We start from the raw sequence: 22180 nt of genomic DNA, 5'->3' as shown, positions 1-22180 counted from the left end.
TGGCAGGTAAAACTGTTGTGACTTGATTTTAATATAATTACTGTTTGCATGCTTGACTCTAACCATGACTCTTTGTTTATTCTTCCTTCCAGGGTGTTTATTGTGGTCCTTATTGGAATAAGCATAGCCTGGATCCCTGTGGTGCAGTCAGCCCAGAGTGGTCAGCTCTTTGACTACATCCAGTCAATCACCAGCTATCTCACTCCACCTGTGGCCGCTGTCTTCATGCTCGGCATATTCTGTAAACGAGTTAATGAAACTGTGAGTTTCCTTTTAGTGTACAGTTGCTCTTATATTTGCAACATAAATGTGTCTTTAGTAGCATACATAGCAAATACAGGGACCATCAGAGGCTCTCTGGTTTGGGGGCAGACAGACCTGAACAGAGGATATTACCACGGCATAGAAAAAGTTTAGTCATCTGCACAAAGAAGGCAGCCTCTTAAGACTTGGAGAAGAACTGAGGTTGTTAAAAGTTTCTTATTGGAAAGGCTCTGCACATCATGGACCTGCAAAGGTTGAAATGCCGGTTCAATGTTGTAAGAAGGATCGTAGTTGTGGTGCAACAGACCTGGGTAGTGGTTCTCGTCCTTAAGAGAGAAAACCAATGAATCACTCTTTTTAGCCTTTTCATATAGAAGAATAAAAAAATATGGTAGTTTTCTTTCCAAAGTGATCATCAGGTTACAAACTATAGGTCCTATGGGCTTGTTATTTACTCAGTTTTAAGACTGTGGATCCACAAATGACTATTATCTGATGAAACATAACCCAAATATACTTTGTGGATACTCTAATTTATAAGAACACATCTCTGTTTTGTTGTAAAGAAAAGGTATTTTTAGTTTCTGTCACATCAACCAAAGATGATGTTACATTATTTGGGAGGGTTATGTTGAAGGAGAATTTTTGTCATCATTTTACAAAGTAAGATGTCTTACCTGTTTTAGCTTTTGTGTCAAGCCAAATTTATTGCTGCAGCCATTGTAGATAACAGAGTTGTATTGATTTAAGCTAGATGTCAGTAGGTGGATTATTGTTTTAATAGAGTGTTTTCATCCTTCTTTATTTCCTTCTTTCGTTCTTTCTTCTTTTTACAGGGTGCCTTTTTCGGACTCATAATTGGTTTGTTAGTCGGATTATCCAGGATGATTTCAGAGTTTATCTACGGAACAGGGAGCTGTGTCAGCCCAAGTAACTGTCCTACCATCATCTGTGGAGTGCACTACCTCTACTTTTCGATTATCCTGTTCACTGTCTCTTGCATCCTCATACTTGGAATCTCCCTAATGAGCAAGCCAATCGATGACAAGCATGTATGTGACAGTTTTGTGATAAGAGTAGCTTAATATGTAACTTTCCAAATCAGTAATTGTTCACAGGAAGACTATCCACGATTAACTTCCTGCACAAACTCTTTTACATTTTTTCTGCTTATGATTACATTATATTCAAATTCTTATTAAAGTTGCAGGTACTTTGGGATGTTAAAGACTGAGTAATATAAAATCTTAGTATGCAGTTTCTGAGTGAAGTTTAAGATGGTGAAGAAGTTAGCAGCTAAGAACAATGTTCTTTGAAGACGTTTTTTGTAATTTATAGCATCTCCATGAGCTTCAAGCTTGACTTTATTACACCAATCAAAAAATAAAATGCACTTCTTGCAGAAGAATTTATGTTTATTTCAATTTCAGCAATCTCCAGTTGCTGAAACGCACTTCACTTACTTTGACTTTTTTCACTTAAGGCTGCACTATGCACCGTATTTTCCGCACTATAAGCACACCTAAAAACCTTCAATTTCCTCAAATGCCGACAGTGCGCCTTATAATCCGGTGCGCTTTGTATATGGACCAATATTAAGCCAAGTCAGAGACATAATATAAGAATAGACGCCTCATGGACCGCTCTCGCCTATTGTCACTGATGAGATTTAGGGCGGCCATCTTGGAGCGGTACACCACTCCACTCAGCGTTATGTGTTTAGCAGGCACAATGACATATCAGCGCATTTAATCGATCATAACACGCATTTTTGTTACTGGAAACCATATTCAAACATCTATCAAAGCTACATTTATAAACAATTGTATTTTTAAGTATGTTTGACCTCTGGGCTGAACAGTTTTCTCACACAATATGTTGTGTTATTTTCCCAGCTGTACCGATTGTGCTGGAGTCTGAGGAACAGTACAGAGGAAAGAGTGGACATTGATCCAGATGATTGGATTGAGGATCATGATGAGGATGACAGTAAGATGGACATAGAAGGTATACAGAACACATACATATTATTATTATTATTATTATTATTATTATTACAGAATCTAGGAAAAAGCGAAATTTCTTCAAGAAAGCACTAATCTGCTTCTGCGGACTGGAGCAGAACAAAACAGCACCAAAACTTACTCCAGAGGAGGAAGCAGAACTGAAGAAGCAGCTAACAGATACAACAGAGAAGCCTCTCTGGAGGAACATTGTCAATGCAAATGCCATCCTCCTCCTGTGTGTCGCTGTGTTCTTTCACATATACTTTGGTTAGCCAAACCCCATCAACATTAAGTGGTCCTGGATGCTGCAATTTATTTTGCATGGATTAAAATTACACCAAAACCATTAATGCTGATCCTGTGTGCTATCATTCTTCCTGCATTGTGCCAACTGATCTCACATAGGACACAAAGTGTACTTTTCTCAATGCACCTTCCTTTTCGGTTAACTTTTTCCTGGTATTTGTCACCTGGAGTGAACCAGTAAACAATAGTGTAACATATTAACGCATCAAACTTGTTAGGATGTCCAAATTCTCACATATTTGTTATGAGTTCCATATCGTCTTATCATATTTGTACATATTCCTGTTATGGCCTGAACGGTGTCTTTTTGTTGTGGTGCAAAGAGAGCATCTCTGTAACTGAAAGCAGCTTATATATGTAGCTTCAAATTGACTTCTTTTTATTATCCCAAGAAGTTAGAAAATTTATTTTTTGGCAAATTTTAATTGTGATACTGCACACATACATTAGGCGATAATTCGTTTTATCTGCAGTTCCTTGTCTTTTGTGACTGAAAACATAAACTCCTTTTTATTTTCTTAAGTTTACAGACAATTGCTGTTTATATACCAGATGCTACATTAAGTCATTATGAAAGAGGGACATGACAAAAATTGTTTACCTGGAGGAAGTTAGTAATATTTAACCAGTAAAGGACAAACAAGATGGTTGTAAATTCCCTCAGAATGTATGTGTGCTACCTCATTCATCGACTTCAACTGGGTTTTCTCATAATTTGTGCTCAAAGTCCACAAGTGCTGTCACTTCTAACTTCCATACACCTAACTGTGTGTGTTGTTTTAGGTGTTAATGAATAAAGCCATCTCAGGGAGAGAGAGTTAGGAATTATTAGAAAGCACTCAGACACTCTCTTTGCTTCCACCTAGTGGGGTAAAATGACTTGTAAGTTAAAAAACATGTAAAATAGATTTTCACTGTTTTCTGTTTTGCATATTTAAATTTTGCCTATCTGTCATACCACAAATGCATTTATTCACCAAAGAAACGTAAATGCCTACTTGCCTCCTTTATAATTGCCTAAATGATATTTTATGTTTCTTAAAATAACATTTAAAGCATTATCTTGGTTTTTTAGCTAACTGTACATTTATTCAATGCAACCAGCATGCTGTTATTAAATGCTTTATTATTATTGCCTTGGCAGTGGTCACGTTCTTCCATAAGATTTCCTCAATCAACACCTCCTGATCCAGGAACTGTACATGTCTGCATCACTGATAAGACTGTCAATCAGATTGTGTTATCTAAGAATTAGCAAGTCAAAGGTCAGTAATTAGTATTTATCAGACAGGACATTTTGTCTTTTTACCAATAAATCAAATGGTAATTATCAGCTCAACAGATTTTCTAAATATAACTAATGAGCCATAAAGAGACCAAGGTTACCTTTTGATTTTGTGTAACCTTGAAGCTGCCGAGCTTTCATATCACAGAGCACCCCTTCCCCACACAGCTCCACCAGACTAGTGGCAGCAGCAATCAGCAAACTTTCAGTTTATGATTATAAACAGCATAACAGGACGGCATTGCTGTGTTTGCATAACGATATGAAGGCAGTGTTGGAAATAGCAGTAGCTTCTTAACAGGGGCCAATTTGGTGTCATATTATGAAGTCAAATTACTTCTAAGTCATGTTTAATAATTACAGCATTTTTATAACAATTCAAGGTAACCTAGTTACTTGATTATGCTATGAAATAAAATGTGCCTTGAAAATACATAATACTGTCCCTGTAAAATAAAAAAACCTCTCTCTACTCAGCACACAACATCTCTGACAATGTTTATGGTCCAAAACAGTGTAACAGAGACTCAGAAATCATCTTTAAATGTATTTTTACTAATCTGTATTACTGATCCTGCAAGGCATTTCACAACCAAAGTATCAACCTCAATTTTGACTGAAATTAGAGAACTCTTGACTTAATGCAATATCTTCTTCTCAAACACCTGTCATTTGACTATCTTCCCTAAAACGAGAGGCGTTGTGTAAAGAGGTGAAAAAGCCAAAAATAAAACCAAGAATGACAGACTGGTTTTTCAGGAGAAGGTATGACAAAGTGATGAAGTTGATAAAAATTTTGACTTAACCAAAACTAACTGAATGACATCTCTTCAAAGCTCAGGGTAAGTATGAATCTAAGAATCTTATTTAATGTCACTGGTTTAGTATAGTTACATCGCCAGACGCTAAAAAATATGACATTTTTATCAATTAAACATTTGACTTATTTATGCACAGTTTCAAAGGAAGAAGATCTAAAACCTTTCTGTGTCTCGCAACGCTTTTGTGAGTTGGGAGGAAGTTAAGAAATGCTTGCTTAACAGGAATCCAAACTACTTAGTCACTTTTCTTACTTTATAATCACCGTATAGAGACAGTAGACTGCACTCTCAAAATGGTAAACAGAAAGGTGAGCTTTGAAAAGTATTCTTGATAATAGGTTATACTCTGCTTTTATTATGGTTAACTACATTCCTTAACCAGGAACGCAGGGCCGGCCCAAGGCATAAGCAAACTAAGCAGCCGCTTAGGGCCCCAGGGCCACTAAGCAGCCCCCTCAGTGGAGCTGATTTTTTTTTTTTTTTTAATAATAATTTCTGTCATTATAATATCAAAAACACACAATTTCACTATGAAGTGATTTGTTTTTTTCTAATAATATATATTTGATAATGTATGAAGAAATTATTATTTTATTGAAATAATTCCTGTTGGGAGCCCCTGGTGGCCACGGTAGGTACTGCACGCTTCGCCATTAATATGAGCTGCTGTGCAATGAGCAGAGCACCCAAAAGTCTAAAGCTCTGGTCAGAAGTAAAGTTAGCAAAACAATGTCTCAAAAAAGGACTTATCCTTCAGGGAGATAGAAGAAAGAGGAAGAATAGAAAAAAGCCAAGATAAAGGCTTGGTAATGTAATGTTTATCAGAAATATTAGTGGAGCTGCTAGTAGAAAATTAGCTTGATAGCGACTTTGAACGGTCCAGTTCAACAGCCAAACATTTATGCTAGGGTCTTTGTGTTTGTGTGAAACTGACTTTTAACTTTAGATGAATTGATTCCACTTCTTGGCTCTGTATATTTCTGAGGTATTTTTTATCTTCAAAACGCCGTGTTTGATAACGTTTAACAATTAACAATAATTAAAACTTCCCAATGTTTGATATTGTCTAGCAAAATGTTTTTACGTCAGGCTACATACCTGCTACATGGATGAGCTATTCTATGCGTTAGTTGGGGATATGTTGTTTGCTGCTGAGCATAATCATTTTGTGCAGAGGTCCCCAAACTTTTTCCTGTGAGGGCCACATAACTTTTCCCTTCTCTGGTGGGGGGCCGGAGATTGTTCACGGGAGGGGGGAGGGGGGTGGTAGGGGAGCGGGTCAAGCTCCCGGATATGCAGGGCAGGAAATCGATTGATTTTTACCCAGAAAGCACATGGGCAAAACCCATGAGTGAAAAGGTCACTGGGACTGACTAGTATATATTCCATTGAGGGAATGTTACTTTAACATATTAATTTCGCATATGTTAACATAAAGTCTCGTTTTGAAGTATAAGCTGCTACTTACAGGCATCGCTTCGAAGAATTCAACCTGAAATGCGGCGTTCATAACAGACACGTGTGTTCACCTGCTCTACCGATAGCAAACAACCTGATTAAATAACATAAAAGTCAAGCAGTTCCCTAAAAGTCCAAGAGATGGCAGCAATGCGCCCCACAGTTTACAGGGGGCTCTTCCTGCTAAAGAGCCCCCTGGTGGTTGAAGAAAAACCCACATATAAACCGGAAAATAGAATAAATGAAAAAAAATCTGAATGCACTCTGGTATTGTTCAGGAGGCCGGACCAAATGTGGAGGCGGGCCGTAGTTGGGGGACCCCTGATTTTGTGGCTTAAACAACCATTATTTTTCTAAGTTATGTGAAACTTCTGTTAAAATCATTTGAAGGCACAGAATCAGTCCAGAACCAATCCACATTCTCAGGGGAGAAAGACTCACCTGGTATAAATTAAATTTTTAGCTATTGGAGTAACGCTTAAGAGAAATTTATTTAATCAAAGAATGTCATGAATATGTGTGTAAGGCTGCACCGATTGCAGTTTTCTAGCCGATCCCTTGTTACCGATCTTTAAAAAGCCTGACATGCCAATTTTGATTTTGGTTGATATGAATTTTTTTGTCTGAAATGTCGCTAAATATAGCAAGAAAGTTACTGTTGGCAACAGTGGGGTGAACATTGTTAACTGCAAACATGCAGACCTGACCTGTTGGGTCGGTCTGTCAGTCACACCTCTCAGTGCAGAGCAGAAGAGGACAGAGACTGATTTTTAAACCTTTGCTGACGAACATAAGATTAGGGGATAAGATGGGCTTCACATGTAAGTATCAGCAGATCACGATCCCCCAAAATTAAGGAAATCGGCGCCCAAAAATCAACTGGTTAATAAATCAGTTGGCCAACAAATGTATCCTATTATACATGTATATAATGTAAACAGCACTGCCAGAGATGCAATAAGTTTATAGCAGGTGTGTGAATGATCTAATGATCGGACTGCTAATTGCAGCCAGTCCACATTGTTAGCAGATCTAGAGGGCCCCAAAACCACATTTCGCTTAGGGCCTATGGAGGCTTGGGCTGGCCCTGCAGGAATGTCTTGCTTTATGGAACTCAATCGTAAAACAACAAATACAATTTTTTTGTGTTTCTGTAAGAAAAATGCTGTCACATCTACATCATTTGTAACTGGCCTTTTAGCCTATAATCTGTTTGTTTTCATATTCATCACTTTTGGTGAATATGAAGAATTTGCTAGACTTTAAAATGTTTATGAACTTAAAATAAATGTGCAAGGACATTTTATTAAAATGTTCACAGTTGTTTATAAAATGCCACAGGCAATGCAACAGTACACTGAATGCCTGAATGAAGCTACAGTAAAAATATTGATAAACAACTGACAGCAGGTTTACATTACATGTACAGAATTGCATGACAAAGAGAACTGACACACCATCACCTCCTACTGGTAAATAAATCTCACTACAGCGCATCCATATTGCCCTCTTTGTAACATTCATCCACTGATCAGCAGTATTCAGCATCATTTTGTTCCAGATCAGGAACTATTCTTAAACTTCTGAGGACATCACAGATTATATATTCAGGCACATCAAGATAACAAAACTATTATCAACCGAGTAGATTTGAAGACATAATTTTGCTGTGTATTACTAATGAAAATGCATTTCCTGCTGTTACACCCAACACTAGACTCCTAGACAGGATTAGCTTTAACCTTGGCTACCATCTTGACCTTAGGCACCACAAAACAACTGGTGTACACATATTTGTATTTGTCCAAAATATCTGGTACTGTGCTGTCAGTTTGATAGTTTTTTGTTACAAAAACAAACTTGTTGTTTGAATATAAACAACAAGTTTTTATTCTTCTGTCTTTGTGACAGAAGAATGGTTTATGGTTTATTTTTGGCCCAATTTCATGTGGTCAAAAAGCTGGTGAGGAAGTGTCTTTACAGATAATTAAAAGAGTTCTGAAACAATGTGGGGTGAAAGTCCAGATTATCCAAAACTAATATAGAAAGCCAGATTACACTTTACAAATGCACTCAGCAGTAATGTCCTTAATTCTGGACACATATTTTGTGGCCTGATGACACAAAATGTGACGTTATACTTCAGGTATTACTGGTGTAACTCATGAAATAGGTTACAAATTGATTATGCTGGACTACTGAAGCTACATCTTAAGACATAATTTAGGAAGTTAAAGTCTTGGATGAATTTGGTCTGACAAATGCACAAAGTTTAGGAATGTCCGACAGAAAGCCCCGACTACAGCAATTTATCCCAGCAGGGTCAGTAAATCCCATAAATACAATGCAGAGTAAAATTCCTCCTACAAAACATTTAATGATTAAGATCTGTGGGTAAGACGAGCGCTGTAACCATGAGTCTGTCAAAAAGTTGTTTTGTGGCATTGCTTTCATGTTTCTCTGTAACTATTGTCCCACACTGAGGGGAAATGCTGTACCTTACGTGACACTGATAATAATAATAAGCACAACCACATTACTAAAAACAGAAAAAAAAATTATGTTAAAGAAATTCTGACTAAAAATCATTTGGGAAACATTCATCATGCTACATCAATGATGAGTGTGGTGCTGGTCTCCCTTCCCCCATAACGTCTGAGCAACCTATAGAACCAATTCATCGTACGGACTGCTGAAACTCTGAACAGCACCTCTTTGACGCCCAGTTTTCCAGCCGCTCATGACATTATGCAACGGATGTTCATATGTTTTAATTCTGGCGTGTTTTTATTTCGCTTTGATCTCGGGATTATTTGTCCTGTCGGTGTTAAAGCTTCTTGAGCGGATACAAAACGTAACAAAATCCTCGTTATGCAACATCCCTGCATGTTTGGATCTGTGAGAAGAGCTTAGGGTCCTGGCTCGAGGTTTTTGAGAAATTTTTGTTTCAGGCTTTAGGAAAGATAATTGCTGTCTGTGATGGAGATGCTGGGTCTGGTTTTCAACGTATCCAGTCTGATACACACCCTCCATTTGGTGGCAAGCTTACGTGTCTCCTATCTCAGCCTCACAAGCTCTCCGTGTGCCTGGCTGGTGCTGCTTTGCCATATGCCAGCATATAAAGTATGATTCATTGCTTTTGGTTTCCTTTTGCATCTCAGAAAGGGTTTGTGTGTGTATGTGTGTGTGTGTGTGTGTGTGTGTGTATGCATTTGTGTGTTTAGATGGGGGTGGGGAGTATCATCCTGATTGGCTGAAGTATTTTCTCTGGCGACGAGCAAACGTGATCCCGCCTGCAGAGGCACTGCAGTGAGTGCTGCAGTGAGAAAAAGAGAGAGAGGCAGGCAGGAGGGGGCGGGCAGGCAGAATAAACTACATGAATAAGGACTGAGCCAGAAGCACAGAGGAGACAGAGCACTGTGTGTGTGTCTGTGTGTGTGTGTGTGTGCGTGCGCATGTATGCATGTGTGAGAACACTGCGCATGTGTGACTGAGCGGACTGTGCAGGAGAAAGAGCAGTAATGAACGCCAGCTGAGGGATGACAGCAGGGCAGAGGGAGAGAAGGAGAAGACAGAGGCTCACCTGAAGACGAGAAGAAGGAGGCAGTGATAAGAAAGGAGGACATAGCGGGGCGACATTTGAGAGATAGAAGAAGCTCGGGTCCCTGCACAGAATGAGATAAATGATGTGTGAGTAGAAGCAGACAGACTGGGATGGAGAAAAGGGCACAGGAAGAGAAATTTCAGCTCCAACTCAAAGGAAAACGACTGGAAGAGTGAAGGAGAGCGAGACCAGAGAGCCGATGATGCTGAGCCTGATGAAAGCAGACTGATGTGTCCACCTTGCAACAGCTTCCTCCATCTTAACATTTCCTCCATGTTGTTGATGCTCTGAGAACAGAGAGAGGAGAGAGGAAGACCGCATCCTCACCCCGGCAACAAAGAAGGCAAAGCGGTTTGTCATCCAACACAAACAGCTCGTTGAGGCAGCAAACGACTGGACAATGACAACCACGTAAAGCGGACAGGTGAGAATGAGGCAAAGCTTTACATCTCTTTCAATGTGAAGATGCGTACAAACATGGCAAAGAAGGAGGCTTGTGTTCTGTTCTGCTTTGTTATTGCCATGTTTTGCTCAGATGTTTCATCATGTCGATCTGGGTCGCAGGCATTATGTTCACACGCTGATGTAAAAGTGAAGACAAACCAATCACGCCCACAGAGCCCCAGCTTCTCATCGGCAGAGATGAAAAACCTATCAGACGGAAACGATGACTTGAGGTCGCTCATGTGTGAGTTAGGATGTAGATAGTGTCTAGAGGTTTTCCTGTGGGCTTCTGTGACATTTGCCAGATGTCTGCCCAGGCAGATAGCAGGCTGGGGGGGGGGGGGGGGGGAACTGGTTTTTTTTTTTTTTGTCAGCAGCCACAGATGCATCTCCATAATGGCCAAGCATCGGCGCTGCAGTGAGAGCGCCCTGTGCACCACGCTGCAATTGCATAACTGCTGCTTCATCCAAACTGCACCCCTCCCATTTGTGCAAAGCCGTGTGCGGAAGCAGCTGCTTCGTTGCATGAAGACCCGAGCAGTTTGCCTCTGCAAAGTCTCACAAATGCCGTCCACTTTAAAACCGTGCCGAGACATCCTTAATTATTTGCCCTCATCGATCAAGCCGCGGCCGTTATTGAAAAGCCTGGGCACTTTCCCTCATAAATCTTCAATGAGGTCTGTGTCAGGAAGAGGGATGCGTTGTTCATGCTTTTATTTATTTTTTTTAGCAGCATGTGCAGCTCTGCCATGTTGGCGTGGGAGCAACACAGGCGAGAACAAAGAGCAATTGGCTGTAATGAATTGCGAGGCAAAATGGCCGATGTCTGCTGCCTGTTTTTTAATCAACACCTCGCCAAGATAAAAACATAAACATTGGACGGCGCTATACAGTGGAAGTGCGAAAAATCGGCAAGAGGGTAAAGGGTTATACACCTTTAGTATAAAGTCAGTCCTGTTCATCATCGGAATTTAGTAATATCCAGCGATGGGAAAACATGAAGTAAATCGTGGGATTTATCCTGCTAAGGTCATTACATGTTACATAACACCAACATGCAGCATTATAGCTCACATAGGGCAGGGAAGAGATTTGTTGACATTTTTGTCTTCCCCAGAAAATCGTTTGAGAACGAATTCAAATCTCCTCATAGCTAACATACTTGGCATACTGCTGGCATCTTGCATCGGGGGCATGAATACCCACATCCTCCGCTCCGTCCAGGATGACACTGTGATAAAAAAAAAAAAAACAACAACACAGTTTTGTGTGGATGACTGATTGATAAGGGAGACGACATACTCATGCGCACTCCTATCGATGACTCATTCAGTACATGGTGCCCTGACACATGCTCCCATCCACACAGGTGGACTCCGTCTTGTGTGAGAGAGCTGACCGGGGCAGAGCTGTGAATGTGAATGAATGTGTGTGAAAGTCTCTCAGGAACATGTGTGGTGTTTTCTTTATCAAAAAGAATGCTGCTTGGTGTTTTTCCTCTGCTCCATCACACGCTGGGCGCATTTTAGAACACTCATTTTTTATCGTCTCCCATCAGTTTGCTATCAGATTGTTTGTCTCTGGAGGAATGTAAAAGGGTGGTGCTCTGTACATGATGGAGTTGTCTGAGGGTAAGAATGTTCTAGGATGTGTATGTGTGTGTGTGTGTGCGTGTGTGTGTGAATGCAGCTCTGTGAGTCTTTAATTGTATAAGGAATCTGCAGCTGAGAGTGACTCCTCTGACATCTCTGTGGTCAGTTCCTCCTCCTTCTTGTCGAGGTCAAATGCCTGAAGTGATTTCATTAGTAATAATTCCTCTTGCTGGAAGACGACCCACGACGGTGTGAACACAGTAAAACGCTGTGGAGAGCTTCGGCCGTTTACAGGATGGTTGGATGGAGATGAGCTCTTTATATGATCCTTCATCGACTAGGAGGAAGCAGCTCTGAGGCTGACCCATCAGCAAGCTGCCTCCATCAGTCATCAGTCGTTTTCATGCCAACGTAACCAAATTATTGGGGAATTTTAGCTGCTTCGTCTCTCTCAGACTCAATGGGTTCCCAAGCTGCCGGGTGACTTTTATTAACAACATATTTGGCATAATCACAATGAGTTTCTTTTAACAAACTGTTGGTATTCAGCTGTTTAACATATANAGAAGAAGAAGAAGAAGAAGAAGAAGAAGCAGCAGCAGCAGCTGCTGCGTTGAAGCGGACACGCAGCCGCACCGCACGCGCAGCGTGTCACAGCGCCTTTTGCACACCTCTGGATGTTTGTAACTCGACACGGATCGCGCACGCCGAGTTACGTTCACGCAAACTGGAAGATGCTCTTGCAGGCGGCTCCAATGTAAGCCTGAACTATAAACGCCGTACTACACCTATCGTGTGTTTCTGCAGTATTGATCTGCTGGCGTTACCAGCTGCGGCTGGAAGTTGTTGTGGCGTGCGGCTTCCATCTGGTCCCCGCCTGCTGACCCGCTCCCTTCCGGGTTCGGCAGTGTCTCCACCCCTGGGTAAGCTACTTGCTATTTAGCTTTTGATTTATTTTATCTGGATCCACAGTTAATGGGTTTTCTGTTTCAGGCACCTGATTGTGTTTTGGAGCTGCAGCGCTTTGGACGCTCTGCTGTCTTGTCTTCCCATTGTTTGTTTGGGCCGCTCTCAACTAAACCTGTTGCTGGTTGGGCAGGCTGTGTGGGCGGGGCATGACTCCTCTTGCCCCGTTGAAGGGCATTTGGAACTGGACGATGACAACAATTTGTTCCATTGTTAAAGTGCTTTTCTTTTACATTTTGTATTTGTTGTCCGTTATTGAAACTACTAATTTGTTTGTTGCTTTTCTGGTTTGATTTACTAATTTGTTTTCTTTTGCATTGCATGTTTTGTTTTTGGAATAATTTAACTTGTCTGTCCTGACTCAACATGTTTAACTTTCTTTTCAAGGACCAAGTAGTAGGCCTGAAGCCACGCTTTTAAAAATACAACTGTTTTAAGATAATTGTTCATAAAAATATTGTGTATGATTCAGTTTGCGTTCTGGTGCATCTTTAACTTTTAAAAGAGTCACCCTGCCCTGCTGGTCACATTAACTTGGTCCGTAAAAATGCCAGTCATGTAGCACAACATTTTATTCAATATTTTACTCCCGCTATGTCACTAAAATCAGACTGTCTTGTGAAGCTTTTAGCAACCATGAGACAACAATGACTGGGGCAACCTACTATATAATCCACTTGGGTAATGTCTTAAATAATTTTACATACAGCAAACTCAACAGGAGAGCGTGCCTTTGGCAGTTCTCATCAGACGTGATAAAGCCTTGAATCCTTGAACTCATATTCTGCCTTCCATCCGGGCACCTCCGAGGCCCTGGCCGGGGTCCCGCAGCAACCCTGAAGCCCCGTCCCTGAATCAAGATAATCTAGTTGATTGTGCTATGAAATGGAAATATGCCTGGAAAATGCATAATACTGTCCCTTAACATGTATATAGAAAAAAAACCTCTCTCTACTCGGCACACAACATTTCTGAGCATGTATATGGTCCAAAACAGCATAACAGAGATTCAGGAATCATCATTAAATGTATTTTTACTAATCTGTATTACTGATCCTGCAATGCATTTCACAACCAAAGTATCAACCTCAATTTTGACTGAAATTCGAGAACTCTTGACTTAATGCAATATCTTCTTCTCAAGCACCTGTCATTTGACTATCATCCACTAAAATGAGAGGGGTTGTGTAAAGATGTGAAAAAGCCAAAAATAAAACCAAGAATGACAGACTGGTTTTTCAGGAGCAGGTATGTGATTAATTTGATGAATATTTTGACTTAACCAAAACTAACTGAATGACATCACTTCAAAGCTCAGGGTAAGTATGAATCTAAGAATCTTATTTAATGTCACCGGTTTAGTATAGTTACATCGCCAGACGCTAAAAATATGACATTTTTATCAATTAAACATTTGACTTATTTATGCACAGTTTCAAAGGAAGAAGATCTAAAACCTTTCTGTGTCTCACAACGCTTTTGTGAGTTGGGAGGAAGTTAAGAAATGCTTGGTTAACAGGAATCCAAACTACTTAGTCACTTTTCTTACTTTATAATCACCGTATAGAGACAGTAGACTGCACTCTCAAAATTGTAAACAGAAAGGTGAGCTTTGAAAAGTATTATTGATAATAGGTTATACTCTGCTTTTATTATGGTTAACTACATTCCTTAACCAGGAACGTCTTGCTTTCTGGAAATCAACCGTAAAACAACAAATACAATTTTTTTTGTGTTTCTGTAAGAAAAATGCTGTCACATCTACATCATTTGTAACCGGTCTTGTAGCCTATAATCTGTTTGTTTTCATATTCATCACATTTGGTGAATATGAAGAATTTTCTAGACTTTAAAATGTTTATGAAATTAAAACAAAGCCATATATGTGCAAGGACATTTAATTAAAATGTTCACAGTTGTTGATAAAATGCCACAGGCAATGCAACAGTACACTGAACGCCTGAATGAAGCTACAGTAAAAATGTTGATAAACAGCCGACAGCAGGTTTACATTACATGTACAGAATTGAATGACAGAGAATTGACTCACCAGCACCTCCTACTGGTAAGGAAATTCCACTACAGCGTATCCATATTGCCCTCTGTAACATTCATCCACTGCTCAGCATTATAGATTTGAAGATTACGAATAAAAATACTTTTCCTGCTGTTACACCTAACACTAGACTCCTAGACAGGATTAGATTTAACCTAGACACATATTTGTATTCGTTCAAAAATATCTGGTACTGTACTGTCAGTTTGATAGTTTTTATGGAGAAAAATTTCTTGGTTGAATAAAAATACTGCTAGACCTAATTCTTTCTGGCAGAAGCATATTTTTGGCCCAATTTCATGTGGTAAAAAAGCTGGTAAGTTATTGTCTTTAGGTAATAACTTAGATCATCCAACTTGGGAAATTTTAATTCCATGCTGGGGAAAAAGAAAAAAAAAGAAATGAGGAGTTTCGGATGGATAATTGAAAAGAAAATAAAAGAATTTAAAATGAATAATTTAGAAATTAGTCAAACAACACTAATATCAATTATACCACCATGGATTCTACCAGAAGCAACATGTCAATAATGGAAAAGAAACAAGATAAATCTTACACATAACTTCTTTTTTTAAAACAGAGGTTTTTGACTTAGTAAATTAATCTTAATAAAATTAACAAAATTAATGTGGTATCTGGATGCATTTAACAGCCAAAATGGATCAACTTCTATTCCATCTGGCAGGTTTTTTTTTTTTTTTTTAGTAAATTATTGATGTATTCAAAATGGTACGTGAATTGTAAATATTTTTTTAAAGCCAAAAAAAAAAAAGCTAAAAAAAAAAAAAATATCAGCGATAGGCTGCTGTGATCAGCGATACGAATTACCAGGAGGGACCGCCTGAGGTCATTCAATGGGGCTGATAACCACTAATAACGGCCATTCCATTGTCGTTATTAGTGGTTCCATCCGAAGCGGCTTCAGTCACAGTGGACTATCCAACACTTCCACTCTGAGCAAAATGGCCTGGGAATATTTTGGATTCTTCCCCACCTTTAAAACCCAAAGGAGTCAATCTCCCACCACCCGCGTCAACAATGCAGCTGACATCACTGTTATTGTCATCTACTTTCTGATTGTCTTGGCTGTGGGAGTTATTGTAAGTGTTACAAACTGTCAACTTGTTGAAAGCCTGTTTGCACGATTTATTTACAATTATGTCGTTGTAACTTGCTTAAGCAAATTGCTAGAAAAATGTAATGCTTTTTTGTTGCTGCTTTAGGTAAAACAAACAGATTATTATTTTATTTTATTTTATTTATTTATTTTTTGCACAATAACGAATGATAAAGTAGTGTCATGGCATTCCAGGTGTTCTGAACTGACGGAGCAAAGAGGAAAGACCGTTATGGTGTGTGAGCTGAATATTACAGTGTTTGCAGTGATTCTTCTGTTCATCATTAGAGAAAATTCATCAGAGATCCTCTGACTGTCGCTGCTGGAGAAATATTCGACAACATCATCCTTTAGGAGTAAAAAGAAAAAAAGATCGACCATCAAGCTCAGTAAACCGGGTTCATAGAGCCGTTAGCGGTTGAGACTCGTTAGCCGCTAACGGTCTCACCTCACTCTGCGAGGAAAGAGACAACTGAACAATCAAGATAAGTTGTTTCTGAGTTGAATATTTGGGCATGACAATAAGAGAGCGCAGTGCTGGATGTTTATTCAGCAATTGTTGCTTTAATTACCTGCGACGGGCAGCGGGGGGAAACGTATACTACAGCGATGGGAACACTGATGCCGATCCTATGATATTCCCGGATTCTCCCATCAACAGAAATCCTGCGGCGATGAGCCTCAACCCTCTACACGCCATCTTAAAAGCGGTGAACGATAGAGCGGACGAGGTAAAGGCTGACATCAAGGATATTAAAATATCTATTGAGTTCATGCGTGACGAAATTGAAGAACTAAAAATTGAGAACTGTGCATTGAAGAATAAAACTGCAAAATTGGGGGCGCAAATAGAAGATCTGCAGGAGCGGCTTGCAGATGCAGAGCGCTACAAACGGAGATGGTGCCTACGGCTCTACGGACTGTCTGAACATGAGAATGAAGATCTGAAAGAGAAGGTTACACTGCCGTCTGTCACAAAATTGCACCTTGGATCAAAAGCAGCTGAAGGAATCAACGTAACTCATCGGCTGGGGAAACGAATCGACAGTATAAGACCAGAGCAATCATCGTACAGTTTGCTCACCTGTTTGTTCAGTAAGGGACATTTTCTGGAGAGGTGGGGAAAAATAACATCTACCTAGAAAAAACAAACCTATCCAAGGAAAACAAGGATGGTAGGTCTGCTCTGTGGTCTATCATTGAACAGGCTCGCATGGGAAGAGGGCCTACTTTGTGGGACGCAAAGCTTATGTGGATGGAAAGGAAATTCGAAGGGCTTCTGGAGAATAATAGTTTTACTCAGCAGTAAACCCTACAGTTTACAAATGGTTTAGTTAATTTTGGTGGTGGCTTCAAATTTTATTTTAGGAGTCATCTTAAATGGGCTACGTTTTACTAAATTACATTTCTTTAACTTTCAAAAAGCACGGAGCTATCATTTTTATCTGTTAATACAAGGGATCTGCGTAATGATGTAAAGCGTTCTTTTTTCCAAAGAGGCACGAGAAAAAATATTGTTTTATCAGATTTACATATTTTACTCATCTTTAACAATTCAACTTTTTCTTTAGATGAAATTTATATAGTGAATCTTATTATAAACCTAGCAAAATATTATGTCCACAGGTTGAAATGGAGTGAACAAATCCCCTCTTTTAATAATTTTTAAGAAATTAAGTTAAAAATGTATGTTGCCTCTGTTGAAAAACTTAACTTTAATAATAAGAAACTGGTAAAAACTTTATTTCTTCTCCAGAAATTTAACTTAATCTCATAAGCAGATTCCTCTTTTATTTATTTATTTATTTTTGCTTTTATTGTTCTTTTTGCTGTAATATACCCTTCTTTGTATGTATTTGAATATATTTTTGACGCCTTTTATGAAAACCTAACTGAAAAAGTACACATTGTTTTATTTTACCAATGTAAAATTATATAACTTTTGTCTTTCTAGACTTTAACATCAACATGCTCAATGTCTGTAATTATTCTTTATTTGTTTTTATTATAATATTTTAATATTTGTCATTGAGTTAACGTCTGTATGTATGTTCATGTTATTTGTTGAAATAAAATTATTTTTTAAAAAATCCTGGTGTGCTATGTTACTCAGTGTATAGAACATTAACTTAGAGCTAAACGAGATAATAAGCTTGTTTTGTATTTCCTTGTCCTGTTGCAGGCCATGGTCCGCACCAATCGATCCACTGTGGGTGGCTTTTTCCTTGCAGGGAGGAAAATGGTCTGGTGGCCGGTGGGTATCTGACAACAAATAAGAAGCATTTTTTGTTCTTTTGCTATTTTTTGTAACAGTCTTGAGAACTATTACAGTTGTGATGGAAAAGAGGTACATTAAAAAAAAAGTTCACTCTCCTTAACAGGGGTGACATGTCGGTCGCATACAAGTTAGATAGGACTGTATGGGTAAGAAGCAGCAAAAATCCAATTTGTTGTTTTCGTTCAAAATGGGCTTGAACTTGTTGAAATGAATCTGAATCTGTGGCTGCACAGGCCCCAGAACAATAGAAGAATTAGTCAGAAGAAATAATAAAACAGGAAAAAAAAAAAAAAAAGCAACTACAGAAGCTTGGCTTGTTAGGATGGGTTTGCAGGAGAATGCTGAACACTGAAAAGCCAGGATTGCAAAGTGGTAACAAGAGTGGAACCATGAGACTTTTCTTAAAATGGACAGATGAGACCAAATATTTTCTCACTGTAATGTTTGGCAAAGAAATCAGAAAAAAGAATACATTCCTGCAAACATGACCAAATTAAGCAAGGCTGTAAATGAGGTGGTTCTGTCGATCTTATCTACTCCCGAGTTAACTTTTAACGACAATGATTTTCCATCTATAAGAACATAATGAGGTAAAGCTTTTTATTGTCACCTATGTTTTGTCATTGTCATTTATGTCTTGAAATGGTGTGGCCAGGTTAAGGCCTACACCACTAGCGGAACAAGTCAGCGTTGGGCTGGGGTGCGGGGCTAATGACCGGGCCGCGTTTGTCGTTTGATTTTTACCTAGGAAGCACATTGGCTAAACCGTGAGTGAAAGAGTCACTGGGACTGACTACTATATATTTCATTGAGGGACAGTAACTTTAACATTACATACACCTTTCAGAACAGGCAAGGGCACACTTTCTCTGTCTATAATCGGACATTAAAGCGAGTTGAAACCATTCCTCCCTCCCTGGCACCTCAAGACCCGGGCCCCCATTGGCAGGCCCATCCCCAGCCCCCCATATAACTCCGCATCTGGCCTACACAATCTTATGGAGGATTGCTAACTTGACAGTGAGGAAAGTCATAAAAAGTCAATGCTAAAGAAGCTGAGTATTCACAGAGGGCTGTATCTAAACAGGTTAATAGAAAATTGACTGGAAGGGAAAAGTGAGATAGAAAAAGGTTTTCCTGAAACTGTAAAATCCACAACAGGACTGACAAGCAGAGCCCTTTCAATAGTTTTGGGGAGATTCATAAGATGTGGGCTGTAGTTAGAATTAGAGTCTCAAGAATCTCCACACACACAGTCTCAGCTACAACTTTTGCATTCCTTACATTAAACCTGTCCTAAATGAGATATCATATTATGTTGTGTTGGCCTTAAAGGCAGAAAATGTTCCAAATGTGTTTATCAGCAGAGCCAGTCATTCGGTATTTATTGATTGTTTTGGGACCCCTTTGTAAATTAAATATATATTTTTTTTTCACAGATCGGAGCATCACTCTTTGCCAGCAACATTGGCAGCGGCCACTTTGTAGGGATCGCTGGTACTGCTGCAGCTTCTGGTATTGCCATTGGTGGATTTGAGTGGAACGTGAGTATTTGTGATATGTTTTCCAAATAGGAAAGACAAGATCTCATAATGCAAAATAATTGGTTTGGAGAAACGGAAAAGTAAAAATCATGTTTATGTTTAATATTTTCTTGATGGTTTCAATGTTTTGCCATGTTTTGTTTGTTCCAGGCTCTTTTTATTGTCGTTATTCTGGGATGGCTCTTTGTGCCGATCTACATCAAAGCTGGGGTAAACAACATGTGCATTTTCTGTTGAAAAGTGCACCTGTTATAGTCATTGAGCCTTGATAAAACAAAATATTATCAAATTTGTCTAGGTGGTCACCATGCCTGAGTACCTGAAGAAGAGGTTCGGAGGACGGCGGATTAGTATCTATCTCTCTGTGCTCTCCCTCTTCCTCTACGTCTTCACAAAGATCTCTGTATGGGTTTTTTCTTTCTAACCTTTGAACCTTTCAACAATTCATTTAACAAATTAAAGTAAAAGATCCTTTCTGTCTCCTCCCAGGCCGACATGTTCTCTGGTGCCATTTTCATCCAGCAAGCTCTTGGACTGAACATCTACTTTGCTGTTATCGCTCTACTGGCGATCACTGCACTGTACACCGTCACAGGTGCATCCTCAGGAAGAAATTCACTTCCTTTTTGGAGATCAACATTTTCCTCATAAACCTACTTTACAAAATGTCTTATATATGTAAATGACACCCTGAGTGAGGGTAAAGTCTTCTCAAGGCTGAATGTACTGGGTAGATCAAAAACACATGTAAAGAGAAAACTCCTCCTTTCCTGGCTTGTATATCTGTGGTGTGTTTGTGGTTAATTGCCCATGGAGTACAATAAGCCTCTAATAGTTGCTGCTCTGCAATAATCTGCACACACCTTCACATAACCTCTACAAGACAAGCGGGAAAAGAACACTGACATAAAAACAAGATAATCCTATACTCTGGTGCACATATTACTGTCTACACTTCTGAATAAAAAAATGTTACAGACTGCCAACGCCATGTTTTATTTCAGGTGGACTGGCTGCGGTGATATATACAGACACCTTACAGACCATCATCATGATTATTGGATCCTTCATTCTCATGGGTTTTGGTAATAAGCAATAATCCTTATTTATCATTTTATCTTGCACCATTGATTTGTTTCATTGTGACATCATTAAGAAATGGGAGAGTGAGCATTAGTGTAACCATATATCCCTGTCTTCCCTCAGCTTTCAATGCAGTGGGGGGTTATGCAAATTTGGAGAAACTCTACATGGCTGCAATTCCCCAAAACACCTCTAACATCAGGGCAGAGTGCTACGAGCCTCGGAAAGACTCGTTTCACCTTTTCAGAGATCCAATAACAGGAGACCTGCCCTGGCCTGGCATGGTGTTTGGACTCACCATCCAGGCCACCTGGTACTGGTGCACTGATCAGGTCAGTAAAAATACAATCAGTACCTTTGACTGTGTGGATGCTTTACTTCCACTGAAGCTCAGTAACAGCTTTTACTGCATACCAGAAACAATTTAAGGCCATAATCTCATCCACTTGATTTTTACATAACTGTAAGCGCATTTGTTACAGAGCAGAAAATGATGGACCGTGTCACTTCAGGTGTAGAATATTTAATTAGTTTAAACTGTGAACAGAAAGCACAGCGGTTATAGTAGCTGCTTCTTATATCTGCTGTAAGCTGTTTTCTCAGCAATGGAGAACTTCTTCAGCCTGCCAGAGCGTCAACCATAGACATAATATAAGAATAGACGCCTAATGGACCACTCTCGCCTATTGTCACTGACGAGATTTAGGGCGGCCATCTTGGAGAGGTCCACCACTCCACTCAGCGTTATGTGTTTAGCAGGCACAATGACATATTAGCGCATTTAATCGATCACCACACACTTTTTTGTAACTGGAAACCATATTCAAACATCTGTCAAAGCTACATTTATCCATCCATCCATTTTCTTCCGCTTATCCGGGGTTGGGTCGCGGGGGCAGCAGCTTCAGAAGGGAGGCCCAGACTTCCCTTTCCCCAGCCACTTCTTCCAGCTCCTCCGGGGGAACCCCAAGGCGTTCCCAGGCCAGCCGAGAGATATAGTCCCTCAAGCGTGTCCTGGGTCTTCCCCAAGACCTCCTCCCGGTGGGACTTGTCCAAAACACCTCACCAGGGAGGCGTCCTGGAGGCATCCTTGCCAGATGCCTGAGCCATCTCAACTGGCTCCTCTCGACGTGGAGGAGCAGCGGTTCTACTCTGAGTCCCTCCCGGATGACCGAGCTTCTCACTCTAAGGGAGAGCCCAGCCACCCTGCGGAGGAAACCCATTTCGGCCGCTTGTATCCGGGTCCTCGTTCTTTCGGTCATGACCCAAAGCTCATGACCATAGATGAGGGTGGGAACGTTGATCGACTAGTAAATCGAGATCTTCGCTTTTTGACTCAGCTCTCTCTTCACCACA

General features: G+C 39.8%; 2 protein-coding genes across 2 annotated transcripts in view; both read left to right on the top strand.

Moving 5' to 3' along the window:
• Positions 1 to 2626, top strand: part of LOC106938705 (sodium/glucose cotransporter 1-like) — an 18749-nt gene extending 16123 nt beyond the window's left edge. The window contains exons 12-15 of the mRNA XM_015020839.1: positions 93 to 261; positions 1101 to 1316; positions 2160 to 2271; positions 2325 to 2626. Coding sequence (XP_014876325.1) covers positions 93 to 261; positions 1101 to 1316; positions 2160 to 2271; positions 2325 to 2542 — 715 coding nt within the window. The 3' untranslated portion in view covers positions 2543 to 2626. The remainder of the gene's footprint in view (positions 1 to 92; positions 262 to 1100; positions 1317 to 2159; positions 2272 to 2324) is intronic.
• LOC106938702 (sodium/glucose cotransporter 1-like) overlaps positions 1 to 22180 on the top strand; it is a gene marked incomplete at its 3' end in the record, with an annotated part of 55738 nt that overhangs the window by 26842 nt on the left and 6716 nt on the right. The window contains exons 4-8 of the mRNA XM_015020836.1: positions 19892 to 19951; positions 20040 to 20144; positions 20231 to 20336; positions 20746 to 20826; positions 20948 to 21156. Of these exons, the coding sequence (XP_014876322.1) occupies positions 19892 to 19951; positions 20040 to 20144; positions 20231 to 20336; positions 20746 to 20826; positions 20948 to 21156 (561 nt within the window). The remainder of the gene's footprint in view (positions 1 to 19891; positions 19952 to 20039; positions 20145 to 20230; positions 20337 to 20745; positions 20827 to 20947; positions 21157 to 22180) is intronic.

The sequence above is a fragment of the Poecilia latipinna genome, unplaced genomic scaffold (assembly GCF_001443285.1).
Source record: "Poecilia latipinna isolate Pla-1442-1.1 unplaced genomic scaffold, P_latipinna-1.0 Scaffold2671, whole genome shotgun sequence".
Taxonomy (NCBI): Eukaryota; Metazoa; Chordata; class Actinopteri; order Cyprinodontiformes; family Poeciliidae; genus Poecilia; species Poecilia latipinna.
Note: the sequence above shows the minus strand (reverse complement) of the source record. Positions and strands in the feature narration are given on the sequence as shown.